The 25,260-nt window shown below is 43.1% G+C and overlaps 1 protein-coding gene across 4 annotated transcripts in view; it reads left to right on the top strand.

The window, feature by feature from the left end:
• The window catches only part of RNF41 (ring finger protein 41), a 30,647-nt gene extending 5,387 nt beyond the window's left edge, over nt 1-25,260 (top strand). For all 4 annotated transcript variants that reach the window (XM_078449797.2, XM_078449794.2, XM_078449795.2 and 1 more), the window contains 5 exons: nt 14,369-14,481; nt 17,928-18,199; nt 18,896-19,031; nt 19,504-19,607; nt 20,448-25,260. In XM_078449797.2, coding sequence (XP_078305923.1) covers nt 14,392-14,481; nt 17,928-18,199; nt 18,896-19,031; nt 19,504-19,607; nt 20,448-20,799 — 954 coding nt within the window. In that variant the 5' untranslated portion in view covers nt 14,369-14,391 and the 3' untranslated portion in view covers nt 20,800-25,260. The remainder of the gene's footprint in view (nt 1-14,368; nt 14,482-17,927; nt 18,200-18,895; nt 19,032-19,503; nt 19,608-20,447) is intronic.

The raw sequence follows: 25,260 nt of genomic DNA, 5'->3' as shown, positions 1-25,260 counted from the left end.
CTAGCTATGTGTCTGGTGGTTTGTAGTAATTGGGGCTAGAGAATCCTCAGCCTCTGCACATCTGTTGTAGTCAGGGCAAGGAGAAGGGAGAATTGATAGAAGTGAGTCTACGATACGTATACCTGGCCTTTACCTTTATGCTTTTGCCAAGGATTGGTAACAGCATGTCCTTTTTACTCTAAAATATGAATTATAGTTAGAGTGGCTTCTCTGATATTTATCTTTGTGTGTGTGGGTGCTCACATGCGTCTGACAGAAAGAGACAGTGTGCATGATTTGTACATCTGTTCATGGGTTCAAGAAACCCTGAATAAAGGAGGCTAAATGTTCAGGTTCCTTTAGGAACAATCTGTTTTGAATTCCTAGCTCTTTCCAGCGGTAGACCAGAGGAAACAACTGCAACAGCAGGTTAAAAGGGTATAGAAAGGGATAGGAGAAAGCTCTTGCATTTTTATAATACTGACCAGAACTATATAGAGAGACCCCAGTGTAACAGTAAGGAGATAAAGTAACATAACATTGAGTTCTGGCCTACAGAAAAGAAGGCTGGGAATGCAGTCTTTAGGATGTTCAAATTAGGGAGGTTGGCCAAACTCCTATAAGCCTGAAGGGACAGACACCTCAGTGCTACTTTAGTTCCGCTCCCCAGTTGAGTGAAACCTTCCAAGGCCTTTTTTTGTTCTACAACTCAAGGGAACTATCCAGGAAACTGTGCTTCCGGTGGCTATGGTCACTGGCTGTGACTCTTGAGGTCCCTGTGGTTTCAGTTTTATTAAGGTTTCTGCCTCCAGGGCAGTGAGCAGTTGAGTTCTTGTGGGGCATTCCCCTTGGAATGATAGTCTGCCCCTATGACAGCCTCATAGCCATGTTCAGAGTCCCAGAGAGTAGAAAGAATAATCAAGGAGCCTAGCCCATCAGCTTGATTATCTGCTTGAGGGCAGGGCAAGGAGCTGGCTTCAAAGTTGTATATGATGTTTGTTTCCTACAGATGACAAATAGGGAATACCCTACTCACATGAGAAATCTAAATTTCCCCTTAATTCTTGAGGCTGCACCCCTGAAAGAATGCAATTGTGTAAGAGTGGGTAAAACAGGGGAATCTCTGAGCACATAGAGGGACTTTTGATTTAGAAAGAACAGTGGCCAGCATCTCCCTAGAGCTTTGTAAACCCTGACTTTTTGGTGGTAAACTTGTAGCTCCTAACCCTGACTCATGGCTTCCCATGCGCTCTGGCCATCCTTTGCTAACAGAGGCAAGTTCTGTTCTGTTTATTTTGGGATGGGAGATCTCCTGAGACCCCATTAAGATAAGTTGCAGAATTTGTATTCCTCCTTGAGACAATGTTGTTAGCATTGATTTAAAATGAAAGTGCAGGGGTGCCTGGGTGGCTTAGTTGGTTTAAGTGACTTCAGCTCTGGTCATGATCTCACGGTTCATGGGTTCGAGCCCCATGTCAGGCTCTGTGCTGACAGTTCAGAGCCTGGAGCCCGCTTCAGATTCTTTCTCTCCCCTTCTCTCTGTCCATTTCCTGCTCAACTCTCTCTCTCTCTCTCTCAGAAATAAATAAATGTTAAGAAGAGTTTAAAAAAAAAAAAAAAAGATAGAACGAAAGCACAACTAGGTATTTATTCAGAGGATACAAAATGCTGATTCGAATGGGTACATGCACCTCAATGTTTATAGCAGCACTATCAACAATAGCCAAATTATGGAAAAAGCCCAAATGTCCATCACCTGATGAATGGATAAAGATGTGGTATATATATACAATGGAATATTAATTGGCGATCAAAAAGAGATGAAATCTTGGGATGCCTGGGTGGCTCAGTCAGTTAAATGTCCAACTTTGGCTCAGGTCATGATCTCATAGTCATGGGATTGAGCCCCACTTTGGGCACTTCTTTGATGGTGTGGAGCCCGCTTGGGATTCTCTCTCTCTCCCCTTCTCTCTCTGCCCCTCCCCTGCTTCTGTTTTCTTTCTCTCTCAAAATAAATAAATAAACTTAAAGGGGTGCCTAGGTGGCTCAGTTGGTTAAGCCTCCAACTTTGGCTCTGGTCATGATCTCCCAGTTTGTGGGTTCGAGCCCTGCATTGGGCTCTGTGCTGACAGCTCAGAGCCTAGAGCCTGCTTTGGATTCTGTGTCTCCCTCTCTCTCTGTTCCTCCACTGCTTCCTCTCTCTCTCTCTCTAAAAAATAAGTAAACATTAAAAAAAAATTAAAAAAGAAAAAAAACAATGAAATCTTGCCATTGGCAACAGCGTGGATGGAACTAGAATATATAATACTAAGCGAAATAAGTCAGAGAAAGATAAATATCGTATGATTTCACTCATGTGGACTTTAAGAAACAAAACAGATGAAAAAAGAGGAAAGGAAGGAAGAATAAGATAAAAACAGGGAGGCAAACCATAAGAGACCCTTAAATTCAGAGAACAAACTGAGGGTTGCTGGAGGGGTGTTGGGTGGGGGGATGGGCATTAAGGAGGGCGCTTGTTAGTGTGAGCACTGGGTGCTGTGTGTAAGTGATGAATCACTAAATTCTCCTGACTGAAGCCATTACACTATATGTTAACTAACTTGGATTTAAATAAAAGAAAGAAAGAAAGAAAGAAAGAAAGAAAGAAAGAAAGAAAGAAAAAGAAAGGGAGGGAAGGAGGAAGGAAGGAAGGAAGAAAGAAATTAAGAAAGAAAGAAAGAAAGAGGAAGGAAAAAAGAAAAAAAAGAAAGGAAAGAAAGAAAAGAGAAAGTGCAAGAGAGAAAGTGCAAGAGAGAAAGTGCAGGGGCGCCTAGGTGGCTCAGTCAGTTAAGCGTCTGACTCCTGATTTTGTCTGATTCCTGATTTCGGCTCAGGTCATGATCTCACAGCTGTGAGAATGAGCCCCAAGAGCCCACACTGGGCTCCACACTGGGCCCAGAGCCTACTTGAGATTCTCTCTCTCTTCCCCCTGCCCCTCCCCCTTATGCATATGCACTCTCTTACAAAATAACTAAAAAAATAAAATAAAAACAAAAGTAAAATCTTAGCATCTAGATTTTTTTAAAACTTTTTATTTATTTTGAGAAAGAGGAAGTGAGAGAGAGAGCATGAGTGGACGAGGAGCCCAGAGAGAAAATCCCAAGCAGGATCCACACCGTCAGTGCAGAGCCAGACATGGGGCTCGAACTCACAAACTGAAATCATGACCTAAGCCAAAATCAAGAGTCAGAGGCTCAACTGACCCGACCACCCAGGCACTCCTCTTAGTATTTAAATTTTTTAATGTATACAATAGGGGCGCTTAGGTAGCTTAGTCAGTTAAGTGTCTGACTTTGGCTCAGGTCATGATCTTGTGGTTCTTGAGTTCCAGCTTCCGAATAAGGTTCTCTACTGTCAGTTCAGAGCCTGCTTCTCTCAAAAATAAACGTTAAAGGAGCCTGGGTGGCTCAGTTGGTTAAGCAGCCAACCTTTGATTTTAGCTCAGGTCATGATCTCATGGTTTGTGAATTCGAGCCCCACTTCAAGCTCTGCACTGATAATGAGGAACCTGCTTGGGATTCTCTCTCTCTCTCTCTCTGCCTCTCCCTTGCTCAAGCACTCACGTGCACGTACTGTCTCTCACATAAATAAACTTAAAATAAGTGTTTAAAAAATATGTACAGGGACACTTGGGTGGCTCAGTCAGTTAAGCCTCTGACTTCAGCTCAGGTCATGATCTTGCACTCTGTGACTTCGAGCCCCATGTCGGGCTCTGTGCTGACAGCTCAGAGCCTGGAGCCTGCTTCAGATTCTGTCTCCTCTCTCTGCCCCTCTGCCTCTCATGCTCTGTCTCTCTCTGTCTCTCTCTCTCTCAAAAAAAAATAAACACAAAAAATTTTTAAAAATGTGTACAATACACATAATTAAGTTTTATTTTTTAAAGATTTTTAAGTCCTTTCTGAGCCAGGTCTCCCTAATTTTATTTTTTAAATTGTTTTTTATATAAATGGGACCAGGACACCTGGGTGGCTCAGTCATTGAGCATCTGACTGTTGATTTCAGCTCAGGTCATGATCGCAGGGTTATAGGATCTAGCCCCATGTTGGGCTTCTCACTAAGCGTGGAGCCTGCTTGAGATTCTGTCTCTCTCTCCTTCTGCCCCTCTCTCCCATGCTCTCTCTCTCAAATTAAAAAAAAAAGGGACCATACTATTCATAAAACATACATTTTGCAACTTGAATTTTTCAAATTGGGAGGCAGCTTAGCAGTGGTTAAAAGCTTGGCTCTGGAGCCAGTCTGCCTGGATTTGAATCTGGCTCCACCACTTGTTAGCTGTATGATTTTGGACAAGCTTTTTAACCTTTGTGCATCTGTTACTCATCTATAAAATGTGGATAATGACGGTCCCGACCTCATAGAGTAACTCATAGAGTTGTAGGAATTGGATGAGTTAATATTCAAGAAATGCTTAGAATAATGCCTAGTGGGGAGACTGGGTGGCTCAGTCAAGCTTCCAACTTCGGCTCAAATAATGATCTCACAGTTTGTGAGTTCAAGCCCCAGCCTACTACTTTGGATCCTCTGGCCCCCGCCCACTGGCCTGCTCTCTCTCTCAAAAATAAACATTTATTTAACAGAATTTTTTTTTTTAATAGAATTTTTGTTAATGTTTACTTATTTCTTAGAGAGCCCACATGAGTGGGGGGAGGAGCAGATAGAGAGGAAGACACAGAATCCGAAGTAAGCTCTACATGGTCAGCACAAAGCCTGACTTGGGGCTTGAACTCACTAACAGTGAGATCATGACCTGAGCCGAGGTTGGATGCTCAACCGATTGAGCCACCCAGGTGCCCCCTTAAAAATAAAATTCTTAAAAAAAAAAAAATAGTGGGGCGCCTGGATAGCTCAGTTGAGTGTCCCACTCTTGGTTTTGGCTGGAGTTGTGATCTCTTGGTTTGTGGGTTTGAACCCCGCCTTAGGCTGTGCGCTGGCAATGCAGAGCCTGCTTGGGATTCTGTCTCTCTCTCTCTGTCCCTCTGTCGCGTGGGTGCACTCTCTCTCTCTCTCTCTCAAAATAAATAAACTTTTCTGGGGTGCCTGGGTGGCTCAATCGGTTAAGCATTCGACTTCAGCTCAGGTCATGATCTCGCGGTTCACAAGTTCGAGCCCTGCGTCGGGCTCTGTGCTGACAGCTCAGAGCCTAGAGCCTGTTCAGATTCTGTGTCTGTCTCTCTCTGCCCCTCCCCTGCTCGTGTGTGCTCTCTCTCTCTCAAAAATAAATAAAACGTTACAAAAATAAATAAACTTTTAAAAAAAGTACTAAAAGTAGTACACTTAGAGACAGCTTCTCTGTATCCTCCTAGAAGCTCTCCAGTATAAATGCATACACACATAATATACTTTTTAACAAAAACGGTACTATATCATATATAATAAGCATAAATATGTCATTTTGTCATATAAATATATAATAAGATATAAGACAAGATATATACAAAGTATATTTAAGTAATTTAAATAAATTATTAATAAGAAACAAATATATCTAAGTCATATTAATGTCTCCTGGTATTGCATTTTTTAAAATCTCTTTCTTTTTAATGTTTGTTTATTTTCGAGAGAGAGACTGAGTGCAAGCAGGGGAGGGGCAGAGAGGGGGGAGACAGAGAATCGGAAGCAGGCTCCAGGCTCTGAGCTGTCACCGTGGAGCCCGACATGGGGCTTGAACCCACAAACTGTGAGATCATGACCTGAGCCAAAGTCTGTCGCTTAACTGACTGAGCCACCCAGGCACCCCTCCTGGTATTGCATTTTATAGATGTAAGGAATTCTGGATATTTGTGGTGTTCTTGATTTTTTTGCTGTTATGAACAACACTGAAACAACCTAGTACATTGTTTTTGCACCCTTCTAATTATTTCCTTAGGCTAAGTTCCTAGAAGTAGGATTGCTAGATAAAGGGTATATACTTTTTGGGGATATTTACTGTGTTTTTGTTGTTGTTCTCTTTAAAACATTTTTATTAGTGAAGTATAGTTGACATATAATGTTATATTATTTTCAGATATATAACAGTGATTTGACAGTTCTGTACACTCATTGCTTACCACCATAAGTGCAGTCCCCATGCAACATTATTACAATATTGTTGACTATATTCCCTGTGCTATCCTTCTATCCCCATGACTTGTTTTATAATTGGAAGTTTGTACCTCTTAATCTCCTTCACCTGTTTTACCCATCACCCCCACTTACTGCTTCTTTTGCTGTGATTCAATTTGATCAACTTTTTCTTGCGAGAGTACCTTTTTTCCAGACCTTATTATAGTATAGACATGTTATGTGTGTATGTTATGTTATTAAGACATGTATAGTATATGACTAATTTAGTGAATGTTTTGGACATATTTGTTTTAACCTTAACACTTTTCTTTCACAATTTAGGATAATTATAGATTTATTTCTTTATTTGAATATTGGATTCACACGGAGAGAAAATCTTTTATTTTTTTAATTTTTTTTTTTTAACGTTTATTTATTTTTGAGACAGAGAGTGACAGAGCATGAACGGGGGAGGGTCAGAGAGAGGGAAACACAGAATCCGAAACAGGCTCCAGGCTCTGAGCTGTCAGCACAGAGCCCGACGCGGGGCTCGAACTCACAGACCGTGAGATCATGACCTGAGCCGAAGTCGGCCACCCAACTGACTGAGCCACCCAGGCGCCCCTGTTTTTTTTTCTCTTAACGGTGTATCTTGGCAGTTGTTTCATACCTGGTGCTTTTTATTTTTTTATTTTTTATTATTTAAAAAGTTTTTTTAATGTTTATTTTTGAGAGAGAGAGAGACAGAGTGCAAGTGGGGAAGGGGCCTAGAGAGAGAGGGAGACACAGAATCTGAAGCAAGCTCCAGGCTCTGAGCCGTCTGCACAGAGTCCAATGCAGGGCTCGAACTCATGAGCTGTGAGATCATGACCTGAGTCGAAGTCAGACACTTAACCGACTGAGCCACCCAGGTGCCCCTTTTAAATTTTTTTTAGAGACAGTGATCAAGCAAGTGGGGTTGAGGGACAAGCAGAGAGAGACAGAGCGGGGGCGGAAGAGAGAATCTTAAGCAGATCCTGTGCTCAGCATGGAGCCCGATTCGGGGCTCATCCTGGGATCATGACCTGAGCCAAAATCAAGAGCTGGATGCTCAACGACTGAGCCACCCAGAGACCCCCATACCTGGTGCATTTTAAAGGCAGCAATGCTTTTTCTCCCCCCTCTGATAAATGTTATAGCTATTGTAGAGAAACCAAATTATAATTTATTTAATTAAATATTAAATTAGATATTGTGAAGTCAGCAGTTGAACAGATGAATTACAGATATTTTATTTTTGCCTATCCTATAGAGGCTACCTTAGGTACCTCCTCTTCTTGACTTTTTCTCTTGCCCCTCCTCCTCCTCCCAACTCTGTGTGTGTGTGTCTGGACTTAGCAGAGTGGCAGTAGCTATTATTCAGGACAGACTAACCAGTCATAGGTTGCGTTAATTGAAGTAGAGAAGAAAGGTGGTAATAGCCCTTCTGTAGCCCATGTTGGTCAATCCGCATGCGGAGCTGTGGGTACCCTGTTCTAGAGGGACAGGTATTCTAGAATGCTGTGACAAAAATGAGTCTGGGCTGGATGTTTCTCATCTGTGCTCTTGCTGCACCCTATCTTGACCTTTCCCAGGAGTGTCTAAGCACAGGGTGATTGACTGTTTGGTGCTGTGGAGAGGATTCCAGCCCTGGATGTTAAACCAGATGGTCTCTTATAGTCCATTCTAATTCAGCAAACATAAGACTCTTAACCAGGTCCATGGGAGAAACTTCTGGGTATGCTCAAAATCTGTCTTTTATTTCTGTACTTCAAAAGTAAAAGCATTCCTGTATTTTTTAGTCTCGAGTAATTTCTAAATTTAAAAAGTATATATATTTTTTATAATATAGGAGACTATTTAAAATTGAATTGCGACTAAAAAAAATGAATGCCTACTAAAGTATTTGGTGCTAAAAGTGGAAGAAAAACATCCTTAGCCTCACACCCAAGTAAAACCACTGGTAACGTTTTAGTGATTCTTTCTGGTCTTTTAATGTATGGGTTATTTATAAGTACACGTAAAGTTTGCTGGCACGATTTTTGAGAACTGATCTGGACTGCTTTTTGTGCCATTCTTCCTTCCTGCTTCAGACGTGTCCCTCTTCCTGTTTAACATGTTTCTGGATCTCCTGCCTACCCCTGCCTCAGTGACCAGATTCTCTCCTGTCTTACTTCCCCTTCTTCGCTAGCACTTTCCTCTTGGTACATCAACATCCATGGGCCTTTCTCACTGGAAGGAAAAACACCTCCACACAACCCACTTCCTCCACCTCCTGTTATCCTCCAGGTAGTTCTTTTGAAATCAAGCTTTTGACAGAGTTCTCTGCAGCCCCTGCCCCTCTGCCTCCCTTCTTGTTCACTCAGAACCACTGCAGTCTGGCTCCCACTTCATGCTGCACTACATTGGCTCTTCACAGTGCCTCCCAGCTGCATGCAGCTGCTATCTGCCCTGGTGTCTGGTCTCACCTCACATCCTCACATTTCTTTCTTTCTTTCTTTCTTTCTTTCTTTCTTTCTTTCTCTCTCTTTTTCTTTTTCTTTCTTTCTTTCTTTCTTTCTCTCTCTTTTTCTTTTTCTTTCTTTCTTTCTCTCTTTCTTTCTTTCTCTTTTTCTCTTTCTTTCTTTCTTTCTTTCCTTCTTTCTTTCTTTCTTTCTTTCCTTCTTTCTTTCTTTCTTTCTTTTTTTACAAGTGGATCAGTTTATTAAGTAGGAAGTGGAGAAAGTGGGGCACAAATAGAAGTATGTAACACCCAAACTGAACCAAATCTGAGATTCCTGAAAAAATATCTTTAGGTTACACAGTTGGCCACTTCTCCCCTGTTGACACAGGGGCTTATCAGGGGAGATGAGGGAATAAGTCAGGTGACAGGATCAGTGGTTGCTTCCTGGGGCTGGGATGGAGCTGGGAATGATCTCTATGGATTTTTTTTTTTAAATTTTTTAAATTTATTTTTGAGAGAGAGACAGAGCATGAGTAGAGGACAGGCAGAGAGAGGGGGAGATACAGAATCTGCAGCAGGCTCCAGGCTCTGAGCTGTCCGCGCAGAGCCCAACATGGGGCTCACACCTTGGGAACCGCAAGATCATGACGTGAGCTGAAGTTGGACGCTTAACTGACTGAGCCACCCAGGTGCCCTGATCTCTGTGGAGATCAAGGCCAGGTCTTGAGCTCAGGATCAAGACTTCATAGCGGATGGAGCCAGACCAAGCAAAGATGGCTACAACCATGAAGCCCTGCACAGCAGTCTGGGTGCACATAATGAGCTGAGGACGGTGGCTCTAACCCCGATGGAAGCAGTAGAGGCTGTAGGTTAGGGCGGCCGGACGTGCACAGCCAGCCTACAGTTATCACTGGGTTCTTGAGGGTCTTGCAAAGGAACTTTCCCCTGAAGCTTTCCAAAGTGCTGCAGACACTGGGGCTAAAGCTCTCGGTCACTAGGGGCTGTGATGGTTCAAAGGGTGCCTCCAGAGTAACAGGGGCCACCATGTCCTGGGGAACAGCTTTGAGAAAATACTGATTTTTTTATTGTTATCAGTCTTGACTGCAGCTTTTGACACTTCCTTTCCTCCTCTAAGCACTCCACTTCCTTGACTTTTTTTTTTTTATTGTGGTAAAAAACACATAACGTAAAATTTGCCATCTTAACTGTTTTTGAGTATACGGTTCAGGAATGTTAAGTATGCTCACATTGTTATGAAACATCTCCAGAACTTTTTTTATCTTGCAAAACTGAAACTCTGTACACATTAAACAAAATTCCCCTTCCTCCAACTCCCTTGACTTTTATGAGCCTCTTCTTGCCAGAATTTTCTCTTATCTCTGGTCAGTCTCAGACTTTAAAAAAAATTTTTTTTTGTAGGCTTCTTTTTTTTCCCTTTCCTTTTAAATGTCATTATTAAAGTATCTTATGCACTATTGGTGGTAGTATAAACTGAAAAGGCCTTTCCAGATGATAGGGAGTATATTATCTAGGAAAATAAATCATAGTCCTGTCATTCAACCCAGCAGTTTTTCCTCTGGGAATCTGTTTTAGGAGAGAGATTTGATCTTGTGCTCAAAAAAAATCATGTTACCAAAGTGTTAATTGCAACATGATTTGTTTCAGGGGTAAAAAATGGCAACCAGACAAATGTAAGTCCTGAGGGGAATGGCAAAATGCATTGTAACCAATGTTTGGACTAGTAGATTGGAATTAAAAAAAAATTTTTTTTTTAATGTTTGTTTAGAGAGAGACAGAATGCAAGTAGGGGAAGAGCAGAGAGAGAGAGGGAGACACAGAACGGAAGCAGGCTCCAGGCTCTGAGCTGTCAGCTGACTCTGGCTCGGGATATGATCTGGTTCGTGAGTTCGAGACCTGCATCAGGCTCGTCCTGACAGCTTGGAGCCTGGAGCCTATTTTGGATTCTGTGTCTTCCTCCCTCCCTCTCTCTCTGCCCCTCCCTTGCTCACACTCTCTCTCTCTCAAAAATAAAATAAACAAACAAACAAAAAAAAAATAGGGGCGCCTCAGTGGCTCAGTCGGTTGATCGTCCAACTTCAGCTCAGGTTATGAGTTTGCAGTTCATGAGTTCAAGTTCTACATCGGGCTCTGTGTTGACAGCTCAGAGCCTGGAGCCTGCTCCAGATTCTGTGTCTCCCTCTCTCTCTACCCCTTCCTCACTTGGCACTCTGTGTCTCTCTCAAAAATAAACAAAAGTTTAAAAAAAAAAAATAAAAAAAACTGGGGCTCCTGGGTGGCTCAGTTAGTTGAGCGTCTGACTTTGGCTCAGGTCATGGTCTTACGGTTTGTGAATTCAAGCCCCGTGTCGGGCTTTGTGCTAAGCCTGTTTTGGATTCTGTGTCTCTTTCTTTCTGCCCCTCCCCTGCTCGTGCTCTGTTTCTCTCTCTCTATCTCAAAAATTAAACATTAAAACAAAAAAAAATATTTTTATAAATAAATAAATAAATAAATGAATGGAGAATGTAGTCATGTATTACTTGTGAAAAAAGGAAGGTAAGAAATAAAGCAAAGAATCAGTGCCCTCCAGGGTTCTATATTCTTCAGACCTTTCCTCATATTCTGTTTTTATTCTGTGTACTTTCCCTGTGTGGCCTCTCAAAACCCCTGGTGTCAGCTACCATCTTCAAGATTTCTACTTGGAATCTCAAACTCTACATGTCCAACACTAGGATCATTGTTTTTATTCCCTAATTCTGATCTTTTTATTTAAATTCTTATTTTGGTAAGTAAGAATTCACCATTAACTATCTAAGGCAGAAACAAAGGAGTCATATACATTCTTCTTTTAAAAGAAGAAAGAATATAGATTCTTTCTCTTAATTGCCTTTATTTGAGCCTTTATACTATTTTTTTAAATGTTTATTTACCTATTTTTGAGAGAGAAGGAGAGCACAAGTGGGGAAGGGTCAGAGAGAGAGTGAGACAGAGAATCCGAAGTGGGCTCCAAGCTCCCAGCTGTCAGCTCTGAGCCCGACACGGAACTCGAACCCACAAGCTATGGGATCATGACCTGAGCCTAAGTCAAATGCTTAACCAACTGAGCCACCCAGTTGAGCCTTTATATTTTTCTGAATTTTTACAGTAACCTCCTAAAAAGGTCTTTCTCTTACTCTTATCTTCCCTACCGCCTACTTTTTCTACACTGCTGCCAGAATTATCTGACAAACAGAAAACCGATCATGTCAATTTCTTTTTTTTTTTTTTAAGTTTATTTATTGATTTTGAGACGGAGAGATAGAGCACAAGTGGGGGAGGGACAGAGGGAGAGAGAGAGAGGAGAATCTGAAGCAGCCTCTGCACTGTCAGCACAAAGCCCAATAGAGGGCTCAAACCCAGGAACCATGAGATCATGATCTGAGCCAAAACAAAGAGTCAGACACTTAATTGACTGAGCCACCCAGGAATCCCTGATCATGTCAATTTCTTAATCAAAGGATTAGAGTTAGTGTCACCTGGAATGATACAAATCAACATATGCTTCTATGTGATGTATTAAGAACACAGTATTACTTCCATGGCATTTTTGTCCAAAATGAAACCTGAATTTAATCATGAGGAAACATCAGACAAACCCACACTGAGAGACCTTCTCATTTAACTGGCCTGTATTCTTAAAATACCAAGGTAATGAAAGACCCAAAAGTGTTAGTAACTTTTTCAGATTAAGAGAGTTTAAAGAAGCTTCACAATTCAGTGAAACACAGTCTTGAATATTGTTTTGCTAAAGGAGATTATTGGGACAAGTGGCAAAATTGGAAAGGGGTTAGTAAATAATAGTATTATGTCAATGTTAGTATCCTGATTTCTATAATTTTACTATCATTATGTAAGAGAATGTTCTTATTTTTAGGAAATACACAGTAAAGTTATTTAGGGGTAAAGGCAACAAGTTTATAATTTATTCTCCAGTAGCTCAGAAAATTTTTATCTATTCACATTTATATAGAGCGATTATAAAAAATATGGTAGGGTGTTAACATTCAGGGAATCTAGATGAAGGGTAAATGGGGTCTTTTTACTATTTGTGCAACTTTTCTGAAAGTCTGAAGTTGTCAGAATAAAAATATATAAATGTATGTCAACAAAAGAAATCCTTCAGGTACTTCCATAGCTTTCAGGTTAATTTCAAGTATAGTGTAGTGTCCCAGGGCCTTCAGTGCTTGGCTGCTGCCCACCTCTCTTTACTCATCTTCCAGCCCATCTCTGCCTAAACTCTCAGCTGACTTCTTGCTTCTTCATGCTATTTTATCTACCTTAGAAGCCCCATAGGGTTGTGGGAGAGGGATGGGCTAAATGGGTAAGGAGCACTAAGGAATCTACTCCTGAAATCATTGTTGCACTATATGCTAACTAATTTGTATGTAAATTAAAAAAAAAAAAAAAAAAAGTCCCATCCCCTGCTCCACAATGCTAACTCATCATTCTTTAAACCAGTGGTTCTGAACCAGGGGTGATTTTGTCCCTCAGAGGATATATGTCAAAGTGTAAAGACATGTTCGGTGTCACAACTGGAGGACTACTACTAACTTTTGGTGGGTAGAGGCCAGGGATGCTGCTAAACACTCTTCAGTGCAGGCCAGACCGCTACAACAAGGAACTTTCTAGCTCAGATGACTACAGTGCTGTGATTGAGAACACTTGTTCTAAACATACTTTGAGAGCCATTTGTCAGAAGTCTTTCTGACCATCCCAAGTCTGGTTTAGAATTCTCTCTTCTGTGTTCCTCTAGTACCTTGTGCTTTTCTCTTCCTCGTCACTTATCTCAGGGGGACTAGGTTTCATTAGGCTTATTGGTATATAGATGGCACTCAGTAAGTGTTTGTTATTTGAATACTGTGTAGATTGTTTTACAGTAAAGTTTTTGGCTAAACTTTTTAAAGTTTTTTTGGTTTTTTTTTTGGTTTTTTTTGAGAGAGAGTGAGGGAGAGAATGAGCGGAGGAGGGGCAAAAAGAGAGGGGGACAGAGGATCTGAAGCAGGTTCCATGCTGACAGCAGCAAGCCTGATGTGGCGCTCGAAACTCGTGAAGCCCAAACTCCTTACATAAGACTTCTCATGGCAAGGCCCTTGCTTGCCACTCTAGCCTTATATCTAGTCACTCCCTTCTTTGGATCCTTCAGGTCAACCTTTTTCTGAACCATGTAGAGTTCCCTGAACCAATCATATGCCCTCTTACTTCTGGGTTTTTGAATGTGCTGTTTCATGTGCCTAAAGCCCTAATGCTAATGCCCCACCCTGCCCCCATCCCCAATACCTAGCTACTCTTGTTTGTCCTGTTGGTGACACCTACTCCTGTAAAACTCAAAACTACCCTCTCCTTTTAGCCTGGGTTAGGTATCCACATCTCTTGCCCTCATAATGCCCTGTCAAACATTTATCACTTCTTTTTTTTTTTTTTTTTTTATTTTTAAAGTTTGTTTATTTTGAGAGAGGGAGAGAGAGAATCCTAAGCAGGCTCCACACTGTCAGCACAGAGCTCAACATGGGGCTCAAACTCACAGACCGTGATATCATGACTTGAGCCGAAACCAAGAGTTGGACACTTAATTGACTGAGCCACCCAGGCACCCCGGTCACTTCATATTTTAAGTGTATGGTTATGTAATATCTTCTACCATTAGAATTAAGTTTCTTGAGTCAGATTTCTTTCTCCCAAATGACTGGCACATAGTAGGCTTTCAATGAATAATTGTTGGACAAATGAATGGATCTTGTCCATGAGTTCCAGGTTGGCACATATTTGTAGGCTTCTTCTGAATTGGCCTCTTTTTCCTCTTGCTCCTTCCAGGACCTGGGTTTCAGTGATGAGACATGGGGTATGATGTAACCCGTTTCCAGGGGGATGTTGACGAAGACCTTATCTGTCCTATTTGCAGTGGTGTCTTGGAGGAGCCAGTCCAGGTGAGTCGGTCTGGTGGCAGGTTTGGTGGGGCACTAGATGATAGTAGAGCTAATGAAAATGTTCATAAGTAATGGGACCAGTGGGAAGTCACTGTGTTCTGGCCTCCCTCCCCCAATTCCCCCCCCCCCCCCCCCTTGGCAACACACACATACAGAATAGAGGTTTGGTGCAGAGGAGCAGTGGCAGCTACAAAAGGAATAGGGCCTTTCAGAGTCTGTCTAGAGGTGGATGCCACAGAAGTCCAGCGCTTCAGATTTTCTTCTGAGGTCACTCTGAGATTTATTCTGCTATAAAATGGTCACCTGTTTTCTGTCTTCTGACAGTAGCTCAGGAACTTCCCTTTGTAGGGGCTCTGACTAGGTTCCATGTTCCTACCATGTTTGAACTTCTGGACTCTCCTAAGTTTTCTCTGTATTTTGATGATGTAGTGTTTCAGTTAATCAGCGAGTCTGCCTGCAAGCCTTTTCATCCTGCCCTACTCTCTGACAAAGAGGGAATAGGGAACTGTATGTACTGTCCTATTTCCTTCTTGGGACTTGCTGGAAAAACCAATTAAAAAACAACTTTAAAAAATTCTTGAAATGTTTATTTATTTTTGAGAGAGAGAGAAAGTGCAAGCGGGGAAGGGGCAGAGATAAAAGGAGACTTTAGGCTCCCAGCTGTCAGCACAGAGTTCGACGCGGTGCTCAAACTCACGAACTGCGAGATCATGACCTGAGCCTCAGTGAGTCACTTAACGGACTGAGCCACCCAGGTGCCCCTTAATTTTTTTTTTTTTTTTTAATGTTTATTCATTTTTGAGAGACACACACACACACACACAAAGTGTGAGCAGGGAGAGAGTAGAGAGGAGACACAGAATCCCAAGCAGACTCCAGGCACCGAGCTATCAGCACAGATCCTGATGCAGGACTGGAACTCACGAACCCTGAGATCATGACCTTAGCTGAAGTCAGACGCTTAACTGACTGAGCCATGCAGGTGCCCCATGGAAAAAACAATTTTTTTTATTTTTTAATTGTTAAAAACTAATGAGGAGAAACTCGTGATTAACAGGCAAGTATAATAAGTGAGATGAAGTCTTAACAGTAGCATTCATGGGACATCATCCTGCATGGTCCTTATTGCCTGCCCTCTGTAAATACCAATGAATCCTCTGGCAGTCCTGGCTGGCTAGACATAATCCCATTTTCCAAACCAGGACACGAGTCAGTGAGGTCTCACGGCCCTTCCCCAACTCATTGCTATACAGCTCCTGGGGGCTCCTCTTGATCCTTTGAGTATATTCTTATTCCAGTGTTCAACCAGTCAAAGGAGCACTGAGCTGACTGAAAGGTGCCTGAGGTGACTGAAAATCCGACTGCATTCCAATGGCAGCTAGCCCTGGACCTATACCCTGTCTGGGCCTTTGCAGCCTACTGCCAGTAGAACTATTGGCTGGGTGTGGAGCAAGCTATTGGTGGTGTCGAGAGGTCATGGGGTGTGTCAGTTCCTTCCCTTCCCCTGGCAGGGCCTTGTCTGTTTTCTGGCACTATCATTTGAGGTGAGTCACGTGTGGAGAAGTCAGTGTTGGTTCATAACTGTAAGTCAGGAGTTGCCCCCCCACCTCCACCTTTTGGGAGTAGGCCAGAAAGACCTCAGGATGCCAGGTTACCAGACACATATCCAAGGGTAGAAGGCATCTGCTAGGAATGCTGATATCCCTACATCATATTTATTTAATTTTTGAATAGGTGATAAGTTCATATGGTTCAGAAACCAAAAGAGTAGAAAGAGGCATACCATGAGAACTCTTACTCCATCCTTGTCCCAGCCCATATAATCTCCTCACAGTTAACTCTTTTTATTATTACTTCATTTGCCCAACTTTCTTACGTGGAACATAGCGCATTCTGTATATTTCTGCAGGGGTGGCAAGATTGGATAGAATGGTCACGAAAGAGGTGACAGTCGGGCTGAAATCTGAATGACAAGGGGATGTTCATGCTAGGATTTAGAGGAAGAGCATTTCGGGCAAAGAGAAGCTGCAAAACCGGAGATGCTGAGGCAGGAGTGAGCTGGGTATAGACAAAAACAGAAAGGAGGTCAGACTGGCCTGAACACAGCACTGGGAGCATGGTGTGTGGTGAAGAGAGGTCAGAGGCACAGGGCCAGATCAAGCAGAATTGTATAGGTCCTGAGTAGGAGTTTGGACTTATTTTAAGTACAAAGGGAAGCCACTGTAAACTTTTAAGCAGGAGTGATATGATCTAGTTTGCATTTTTAAGTGATCACTGTGGCTGACGAATGTAGAATGAATTATAAAGGGGTGAGGTAGAAGTAGGGAGACCAGTTAGAAGACATATTTAATAATATAGGTGAGAGATGATAGTTTGAACTGGGTTAGTGGCAGGACAGATGGGGAAAAGTGGACAAATTTAGGATTGTTTTTTGGAGATAGGATCTGTAAAGATTTTGGAAAGAAATATATCTTTGAGTGAAAAATAAAAATCTATTGACAGTTGCATTAGTGACATTGTGAATGACTCCTTCTGTTACGAAGCCTTTCTTTGTTTTGGTCTTTGGTGCCTGTGTGCACCTTGGAGGCAGAACCTGTCTTGTATTGTAAGCACCTAGCAGAGTGTTTGGGAAATAGCACACCATTCGTTCATCAACAACTACTAAATGCCTACTGTGTTTGTCCCATGCCAGAGGCCAGGGAATCCTCTCACTTTGAGGGATTAAACTTTAGAGGTTATCTGATTTATCAAAGAAATAAGCTGAAATACGATCTTTATGAAATTGAAAAGAATGTGACTCTATGAGAAAATGGCTCTGTTTGGGAGGATAGGCCTCACCATTGGGATTCAAGGCAATGCCTCAGGTCAGCCCTCATAAAATAGGAACCTGGGCCCACACAGAGAGGACTCTTAACTTCTCACCAGGAGTTCAAGGTGCTTGTTTTGTTTTGCTTTCTTATATTGCATTTTTGCCAGTAAATCTCTTCCCTGTGTCCTCTCTACTCATCCTTCAAGACCCATGTCAAATTATGTCCTCCATAATAAATACGTGCCCTGATTGACCTAGCCTAGAAAGATCTCACCCTCCTTTGCATTTCTTTGGCAGTTATTGTGTATGCAATCCAGTTGGCAATTAATAATCGACTGACTTGTGTCATCTCTCCTATTGTCCTGGAATATTATTTATACCTCTTATCGTTACATAACTTTTTACTTGTTTGTCTTATGTCACAATTCGTTTGGAATCTTGAGCACAGGAAACCTATCTGAAGCCTGTCCCTACACAGTGTCTTGCCCATAGTGCATCTGTCCTTCCCTGTGACCCCCAGGGACCTCTGGCCCTGGAAGCTGCTCAGAGGCTTGAGTAGCTTTGCGGAGTTATCATATTCAGGCTCTTAGCTCCTGCTAATTCTCTTGTGCCCCTTTTGCCCTGCTCTCCCTTTTAGGCACCTCATTGTGAGCATGCTTTCTGCAATGCCTGCATCACCCAGTGGTTTTCTCAGCAGCAGACATGTCCGGTGGACCGTAGCGTTGTGACGGTCGCCCACCTGCGCCCAGTACCTCGGATCATGCGGAACATGTTGTCAAAGCTGCAGATTGCCTGCGACAACGCTGTATTTGGCTGTAGTGCTGTTGTCCGGCTTGACAACCTCATGTCTCACCTCAGCGACTGTGAGCACAACCCCAAACGGCCTGTGACCTGTGAACAGGGCTGCGGGTGAGATTACTTCCCTTCCCCTGCCCCATACAGATAAGGACCTTCCCATTTATAACTCCCCCTCTCCCCCCACCCCTTTTTCCCAGATCCCTTGCTCACCAGCTAAGGCAGTTTCCTGTGCACATACACAAGGAGTGTCCTTGGCCTCCCTGGCTCTCTACCCCAAGATGTCACTTCGTGCTGCTTTTTCAACTATGATCTTTTTGCTCTTGCTTTAATAAAAGAAATGAGGCAGCAGTTCTCAATCTGTGTGCTAACACTAAGGATTGATTTCCTTTATTCTTCCTTTTCAGCCCAGTACTACTTTCTCTTTGTCAGATTGACTGCTCTAATTTCTAGCCTTCTCATATTTCCTCTTGCCCTGTTCCTTTCTTTCTTTGGGGTGTGAAATAGTTGATTACATGCTGATAGCCAGGTCTGTGAATCTAGGGCTTCTCAGAAGGAATGAGTGAGAAGGAAAGGAGAGCCATGTGGTAGATAAAACACTGTCTTAGAAAGGGAAAGAGGCCCAGAGAAAGTAGATAGCAAAAGGATGTGGGGGGAGCTGTGGAGAAGGAAGTGAAAGGAATAAATAAGAGGGGAGGCCTGAATGTTAGAAATCTGGGGTAGAAGAAAGCCCACTCAGCAGTTTTGTGCCTTTGCCCACATGTCCCATTGAGCGTTTCTGTTCTGTTTGTTTCCCACCCTGGGTGGCAGCCTGGAGATGCCCAAAGATGAGCTGCCAAACCACAACTGCATTAAGCACCTGCGCTCAGTGGTACAGCAGCAACAGACACGCATCGCAGAGCTGGAGAAGACCTCAGCGGAGCACAAACACCAGCTGGCGGAGCAGGTAAGGCCCAGAGAACATAGGGGAGAACCTGTCCTTAATATGCAGACATGTGTATATAACAGATGTGTGACTATGTGTAACTGCATGCGTGTGTCTGTGTGTATGTGCAGAGAGCCATGGGTGAGAAGCACCAGTGTGAGCCTGCAGCTCGGTGCCTGTGCTTGTGTGCCTGGGTGAGTGGATACTCTGCCTCTGGCTTGGTAGGGAATCAGATTGGAGCTCGTCTCCCTTTCTTTCATCCCATCAATGTCATTCATTCACCTAACATTCATCAAATGCCTTCTCTAAGAAGGTACTCGGCTAAGCACTACGGATACAGCTGTGAATGAGATAGTCATATCCCTGTCTTCCTGAAGTGTATAGGTCTGGTTTTTCCTCAGATCTCTCAGTTGCCCTCATTCTCAGACTAACTTCTGTCTTTCATCTCTTGTCTGCCCTAACCATCATCCCTGGTTCTCCTTCCCTCCAACAGAAGCGAGATATCCAGCTGCTAAAGGCATACATGCGTGCAATTCGCAGTGTCAACCCCAACCTTCAGAACCTGGAGGAAACAATTGAATACAACGAGATCCTAGAGTGAGTGTCACTCAGGACATGGAGTCACTTGCTCCACATCCTGGCACCTAGCCCTGAAAGGAGGAAGCGCAAGGGATGGCAGAAGGGCGGGTAATAAAAGGGCTGGGCTGGGGCCACCGCTTTTCAGATGTTGGGATGAAGGATAGGGACCAAGGAGAAGAGGATAACTTCCAGCCCCACTATAGGATCTCCTATTCTATTGGGTGGATGGAAGGGAAAGCTTACCCAAGTATTCAGTTCATTGAGACTTAGGTGAGTACCCACATGTACAGAGCCCTGTATTAAAGGCTGTGGAGTGTTAGGAGGGCCAAAAAGAAATAGACATTGTCCCTGTTGTCAGGTAGCTTACAATCCAGAGAAGACAGTCAGTGCAAATCCAGGGGAAGGATCTAAAATGCAGCATAAACAAGCAAAGTCTAGAATCCCTTTCAGTGCTGGAGTCCCATGCAATTCATAGACTAAACTCTTAAGTATGAATCAATATATAGAGAGTAAACAGTACTGCATGGGACACAGTATAGAGGAATAATCACTTCATTCGGTAAACATTTGTTGAGCACTTAGTATGTGCTAGGCACTGTGTGTGTTTAGTATTGAGATTTTTAAGAAAAATGACAGAAACTCTGCACTTTTGAGTTTCATCTGGTGAGTGACATGTGGTGACTCACACGGGACCAACTAGGGAAGGATTTAGAGTTTCTGAACTAGTGATGGAAAAAGGAAGATGGGAGATTAGGGTTAAGCTGAACACCAAGTGGGTGGTCATCCCTATTAGGAGAAAAAGCCAATGAAGAAAAGGGGGATGAGCTGGAATGACCACCTTCAACCCCCTCCACACAGGTGGGTGAACTCCCTGCAGCCAGCAAGAGTGACCCGCTGGGGAGGGATGATCTCGACCCCAGATGCTGTACTCCAGGCTGTAATCAAGCGCTCCCTGGTGGAGAGTGGCTGTCCTGCCTCTATCGTCAACGAGCTGATCGAAAATGCCCACGAGCGTAGCTGGCCCCAGGGTCTGGCCACACTAGAGACAAGACAGATGAACCGGCGCTACTATGAGAACTACGTGGCCAAGCGCATCCCTGGCAAGCAGGCTGTTGTCGTGATGGCCTGTGAGAACCAGCATATGGGTGACGACATGGTGCAGGAGCCGGGGCTTGTCATGATATTTGCGCATGGTGTGGAAGAGATATAGGAGATCTCGACGGGCTAGCAGGAAGAGATGGCAGTCAGAAAGCCCATCGCTCCAGCAGCTGGTCCATGAGTCCTCCCTACTACCCATAGTACTGTGGCTTACACACGGGCCACATGTTTCCCTGCTCTTCTGGCACTGAAGGGCCCCGGGGCACTTTGCTCAGCCTTTCAGGTGGGAAACACAGATTCCTTCCTTTTACGTAATTTCTTCCCCTAAGATGTCTGTAAATTTTCAGTCAGTTTGGAAAAGTCCTCACCTCTATATCTGTTTTCCTGCCTAGGGTCCCTGGTTCTAGATATTTTTAGAAAGCACAAAGAATTTTCTCTAGAGGATCAGGGTGGAGTGAGGAATATCTAATCGTTCCCCCTCCTCCAAAACCAGGGAATCAGAGCAGGCAGGCCTGTTGACACTAAACAGCACTTAGAGGGCAGCTCTGGGGAGCAGACATCCTGAAGAAATGGTAAGGGTGGAATCAAAACCCTAGAAATAAATAATGAGGCCAGTAACTGGCCCTTAGGGAAAGACTGGACCTCTGTGCCAAGCAATACTCTGTCCAGCCCACCTTACAGGTGCAGGCTCCTGCTGGTTCTGCAGGTGTGCAGGTTAGGATGCCGAAAATTTCCAGATGAGCTCTTCTTTCCTACATTTTCTCATAATTAGGGAATGACAGGGTTGGGAGTAGGGGATTAGTCTGTTGAGGTGGATGTGTTCAGCAAGAAGCAGCTCTCTGGCTTTTGCTGAAATCAGGTAGGCACTGCCTCTGGCATGGGCCGTAATAGTTCCATAGACCCCTCTCCAGCCCTGTGATTGTAACTAGTTATTTTGATAATTTCCTTTGGCCATTGTTTGTATTTCCTTCTCTCCCTCCCCCCCCCCCCCCCACTTTTTTTTTTAGAATGGCCTGGTTATGGCTACCCTACTTTTCCAGTCCAGCCACATTGTTGGCAATCTAATTTATTTACTTTTTTTTTTTTTTTTTTTTTAAGAAAGGAAAAAGAAAAAAAAATTAACAAAGCTTAAAACTTTCTTTTGATATTCCTATTGTGGGGGTTCTGGATAGGGTGGGATGGGACAGGGATGGGATCTGTTTTATATTTTTCCTTTTCAGCACAATCTTTGGCTTTAATATAAGAAGGGCCCAAGGGAGTCCTTGGCTGAACTTATGTCTGCCCCAACCCTCCATAACCCCATCTGAGATGAGACGCTTCTTTTGTTATTCCAGTGATGGATGTGACAGTCCAACATCAATGCCTGTGCCCTCTGAACTTTGCTCCAGTCCTTCCAGGGGTCTCCTTGTAAAACTCTGTATTAATTTTGAAGACCTTGCCATCCCCCCAACCCCCAGTTTCCTTGGAGATACATAGTTGGATTCTAAGCTTCACCAGGCAAGATGGGAGAGACATGATATCTCTGTGTCTCTGAGTACAGGCTGTGCATTGTCTTACCCATGCCCTCTGAGAACTTCAGCTCCATTTTAGGCTACCCAGGCATTCCTTGATCCCTAGCTAGGGTGGCTAGTAGAGCTAGAGAAGGGGAGGGATAGAGGGTGTGATTATTCTAATATACCAGTGGGAGTGGGGTTGAAGACATATGGCCATATAACAGTTTCTTCTCTCTTTGGAGTTTTATTCCGGGCCAGCTTGCCTGCTATAGGTCTGGGGAGTTGGGTCATGGCTCCACTGGGAATGGGGTGGAGGGATACAGCTTGAAGGGAGTAGGGAACAGTCCTGTGTTCCAGCTCCAGGACATTGTGCTCAGGAATTTGAAAACGCTGCTATACTTAGTCTGGTTACTACATTTCTTCCACTCCCCTCTGACCCTGCCTGCCTTACTGAGGCCCATACTCTCCTGTCATCACCTTCAGACAGAGCCAGGAAGCTCAGTTAAGGCTTCCCTCCCCTTTGCACTAGTGTCTCTGCGGGTTGCTGGTTGTGTTATATGTGCTGTTCCATGGTGTTGACTGCACTAATAATAAACCTTTTACTCAACTCTCAATTCTTAATTCAACATCACTCCCCTTCTTGTGATGCTTTCTCCTCTGCTTTGCCCTTTCTCTCACCTTGATTCCCCTTATTTCTTGCTTTATAACCTACGTTTGTCATAGAACTAACCTGTTTTAGGAGGATGTCTGTCTGGGAGTGTGCACCTCACTTTGCTCTGTGTGCTCTCCTCCCACTTTCCCTCCTGTCTCCTGTTCTGTAGAAGCCAACATGTTCTCTCCAGTGACCTGAACTGTGTTTTTTTTTTCCCCAGGGTTTGCCTTTGCCCAAATTCCATGTCTTCCCTAAGTGTTCCTGGGGTTTTAGGACAATTTCAACAGAAGAGATGCATGTACCTTTCTCCATTGTCCCACAAGCACCTTTGCTTTGGAATCTGGGATTCCATCGCAGTCAGGGATGCCTCCACTACCCAGTGTCTCCTAGCCAGGGAAGTAAATGTGAGGAAAGGAACCTGGAATGATGGAACCTGGTGTGGTTGTCAAATCTTGATAAATCCTTTCACAGGCATCTGCTGCCACCTTCTCCCTGCCATGAGAAAAAGAAAATCTTTTTCCCCCAGTAGTATATTTGCAATTTGTTGAGCATTTATGATGCACTTCCTGTAAATCCATTAATACCCTCGATACTCTAGTGTGTGGTTAAAAAACAAAAGGGCATAAGGACATTCCTGTGCTCTGAATCTGCTACACTTTCATGTGCACAAGGTCTGATTCTAAAACACTGGTGAACACATACATACATACACTATATATATATATATATATATATATATATATATATATATATATAGTGTCTAGTGATACCAGGAGTGCTTTTTTTTTTCCCCTGAAGCTTATTCAAAATTACTTTCAGAACCTGTTGCTCATTCTTGTGAATGTCACAAATGGTGCCAAATCAATCTTTTAGGGTATTTTGGTTTTTGGAAACAATATTCATTGAATATTCTGCAAGGAACTCAGGTGGGGATGGGTGTCATGTAGCACAATGGCACCTACTTTCAAAGAATGTATTCCATAATGGAGATAAGTATATAGGAATAATAAATGTGGTAAGTAGAGCTATAAGCAATATGTGAGCAGAGGGAAGATAAAGGCACCGATTCTGATGGGTACCAGGAAATACTTGTTTAGGAGAAGTGGTATTTATTCTAGATCAGAGGTTGGCAAACTGAAGATTGCATCCCGCTGCCTGATTCTGTAAAAATGTTTTACTGGAACCCAGCCATGCCCATTTGTTTATGTATTGTCTGTGGTTGCTTTGAGATTATAACAGCAGAACTGAGTAGTTGCCACAACACTATGACCCACAAAACCTAAAACATTTGCTACTTGGCCCTATAGAAAGTTTGCCAGCCCATTGTAGACTTTTAAAGTCAGGAGAATGGGTGGGGAAATATAGAGGGTTGGTTTTGATTCTTTACTTCAGTGTGTTAATTTGAAGAATCGGAACATTTTCCTACATTGCCAACATAACATGCTTAAAATTAACAATCTATATTCACACTTCCCTAACTGGTTTAAGAAAGTACTTTTAGAGCTAATTTTTGTCCAGCCCTGGATCCAATCCAGGAACCATGTATTAACTATCTCTTGCACTCCTGCAACAATCTTTTTTGTAACACTGATTTGTTGAAGAGATTGGGCCAGTTGTCCTGGAGAGTGGTCTTTTTGGATTTGATTGATTGCTTCTGCGCGGTGCCCTTTAACTTCCTCTACCCTATTTTTGCTAAACAGAATTTGATCCAGAGCCTGAGAGATTCAAGTTAAGCAGTTCTGAGGATAGAAGACATCACAGGAGAGCTGTTCTATGTTGTGTAACATCAGGTGATAGGCCCAATTGTCCCACCATTAGTCTGATCTCTTCATGGTATACTTATATGGTTGAGAGGTTTTTTTAAAAGTTGCTCAGGTGCCCTGAGGAGGGGGCAGCTGGCAGTGTAGTTCAGGTGGGTTGCTGCCATACAGCAACAGGGGCCCCATATTGTCAAATCTTACTGCTTCTCAAGAACCATTGGACATCCTAATGTTTATTCTAAATGCCACAAGTTTTCAACGTTGGCTTAATTTAAAAAAAAAATTTTTGTGGGCCATAAAAAACAGGGTCCACCAGTTTGCAACCTCTGCTTTTAGGTTGAGACCGTAGTGTGAATAAAAACAAGTTATGGTGAAGGATATATTAAAGAAGGAAGACACCAGTGCAATCTGGAGCATAGAGTTTGTTGAAGGAAATGGTGGAAGATAAGACTAGAAATAGTTTGGGGCCAATTCTTGGGGGGCTTTGAATACATGGCAGGGAATTTGGTCTTTAATTTTTCAGGTAAGTTTTTGACGAGGAGTAACCTCCAACTCATGATTCTGGTGGCAATGGAAAGACAGTGAAAAATTGGTGACAATACCAAATAAGCTTTGCAGTAAATCATGCAATAGGATGAGAGCTTGAAAGAGCAGGAAAGAGGACACGA

The sequence above is a fragment of the Panthera onca genome, chromosome B4 (assembly GCF_046562875.1).
Source record: "Panthera onca isolate mPanOnc1 chromosome B4, mPanOnc1 haplotype 2, whole genome shotgun sequence".
Classification (NCBI taxonomy): domain Eukaryota; kingdom Metazoa; phylum Chordata; class Mammalia; order Carnivora; family Felidae; genus Panthera; species Panthera onca.
This window is presented reverse-complemented; position numbering and strand designations above follow the sequence as displayed.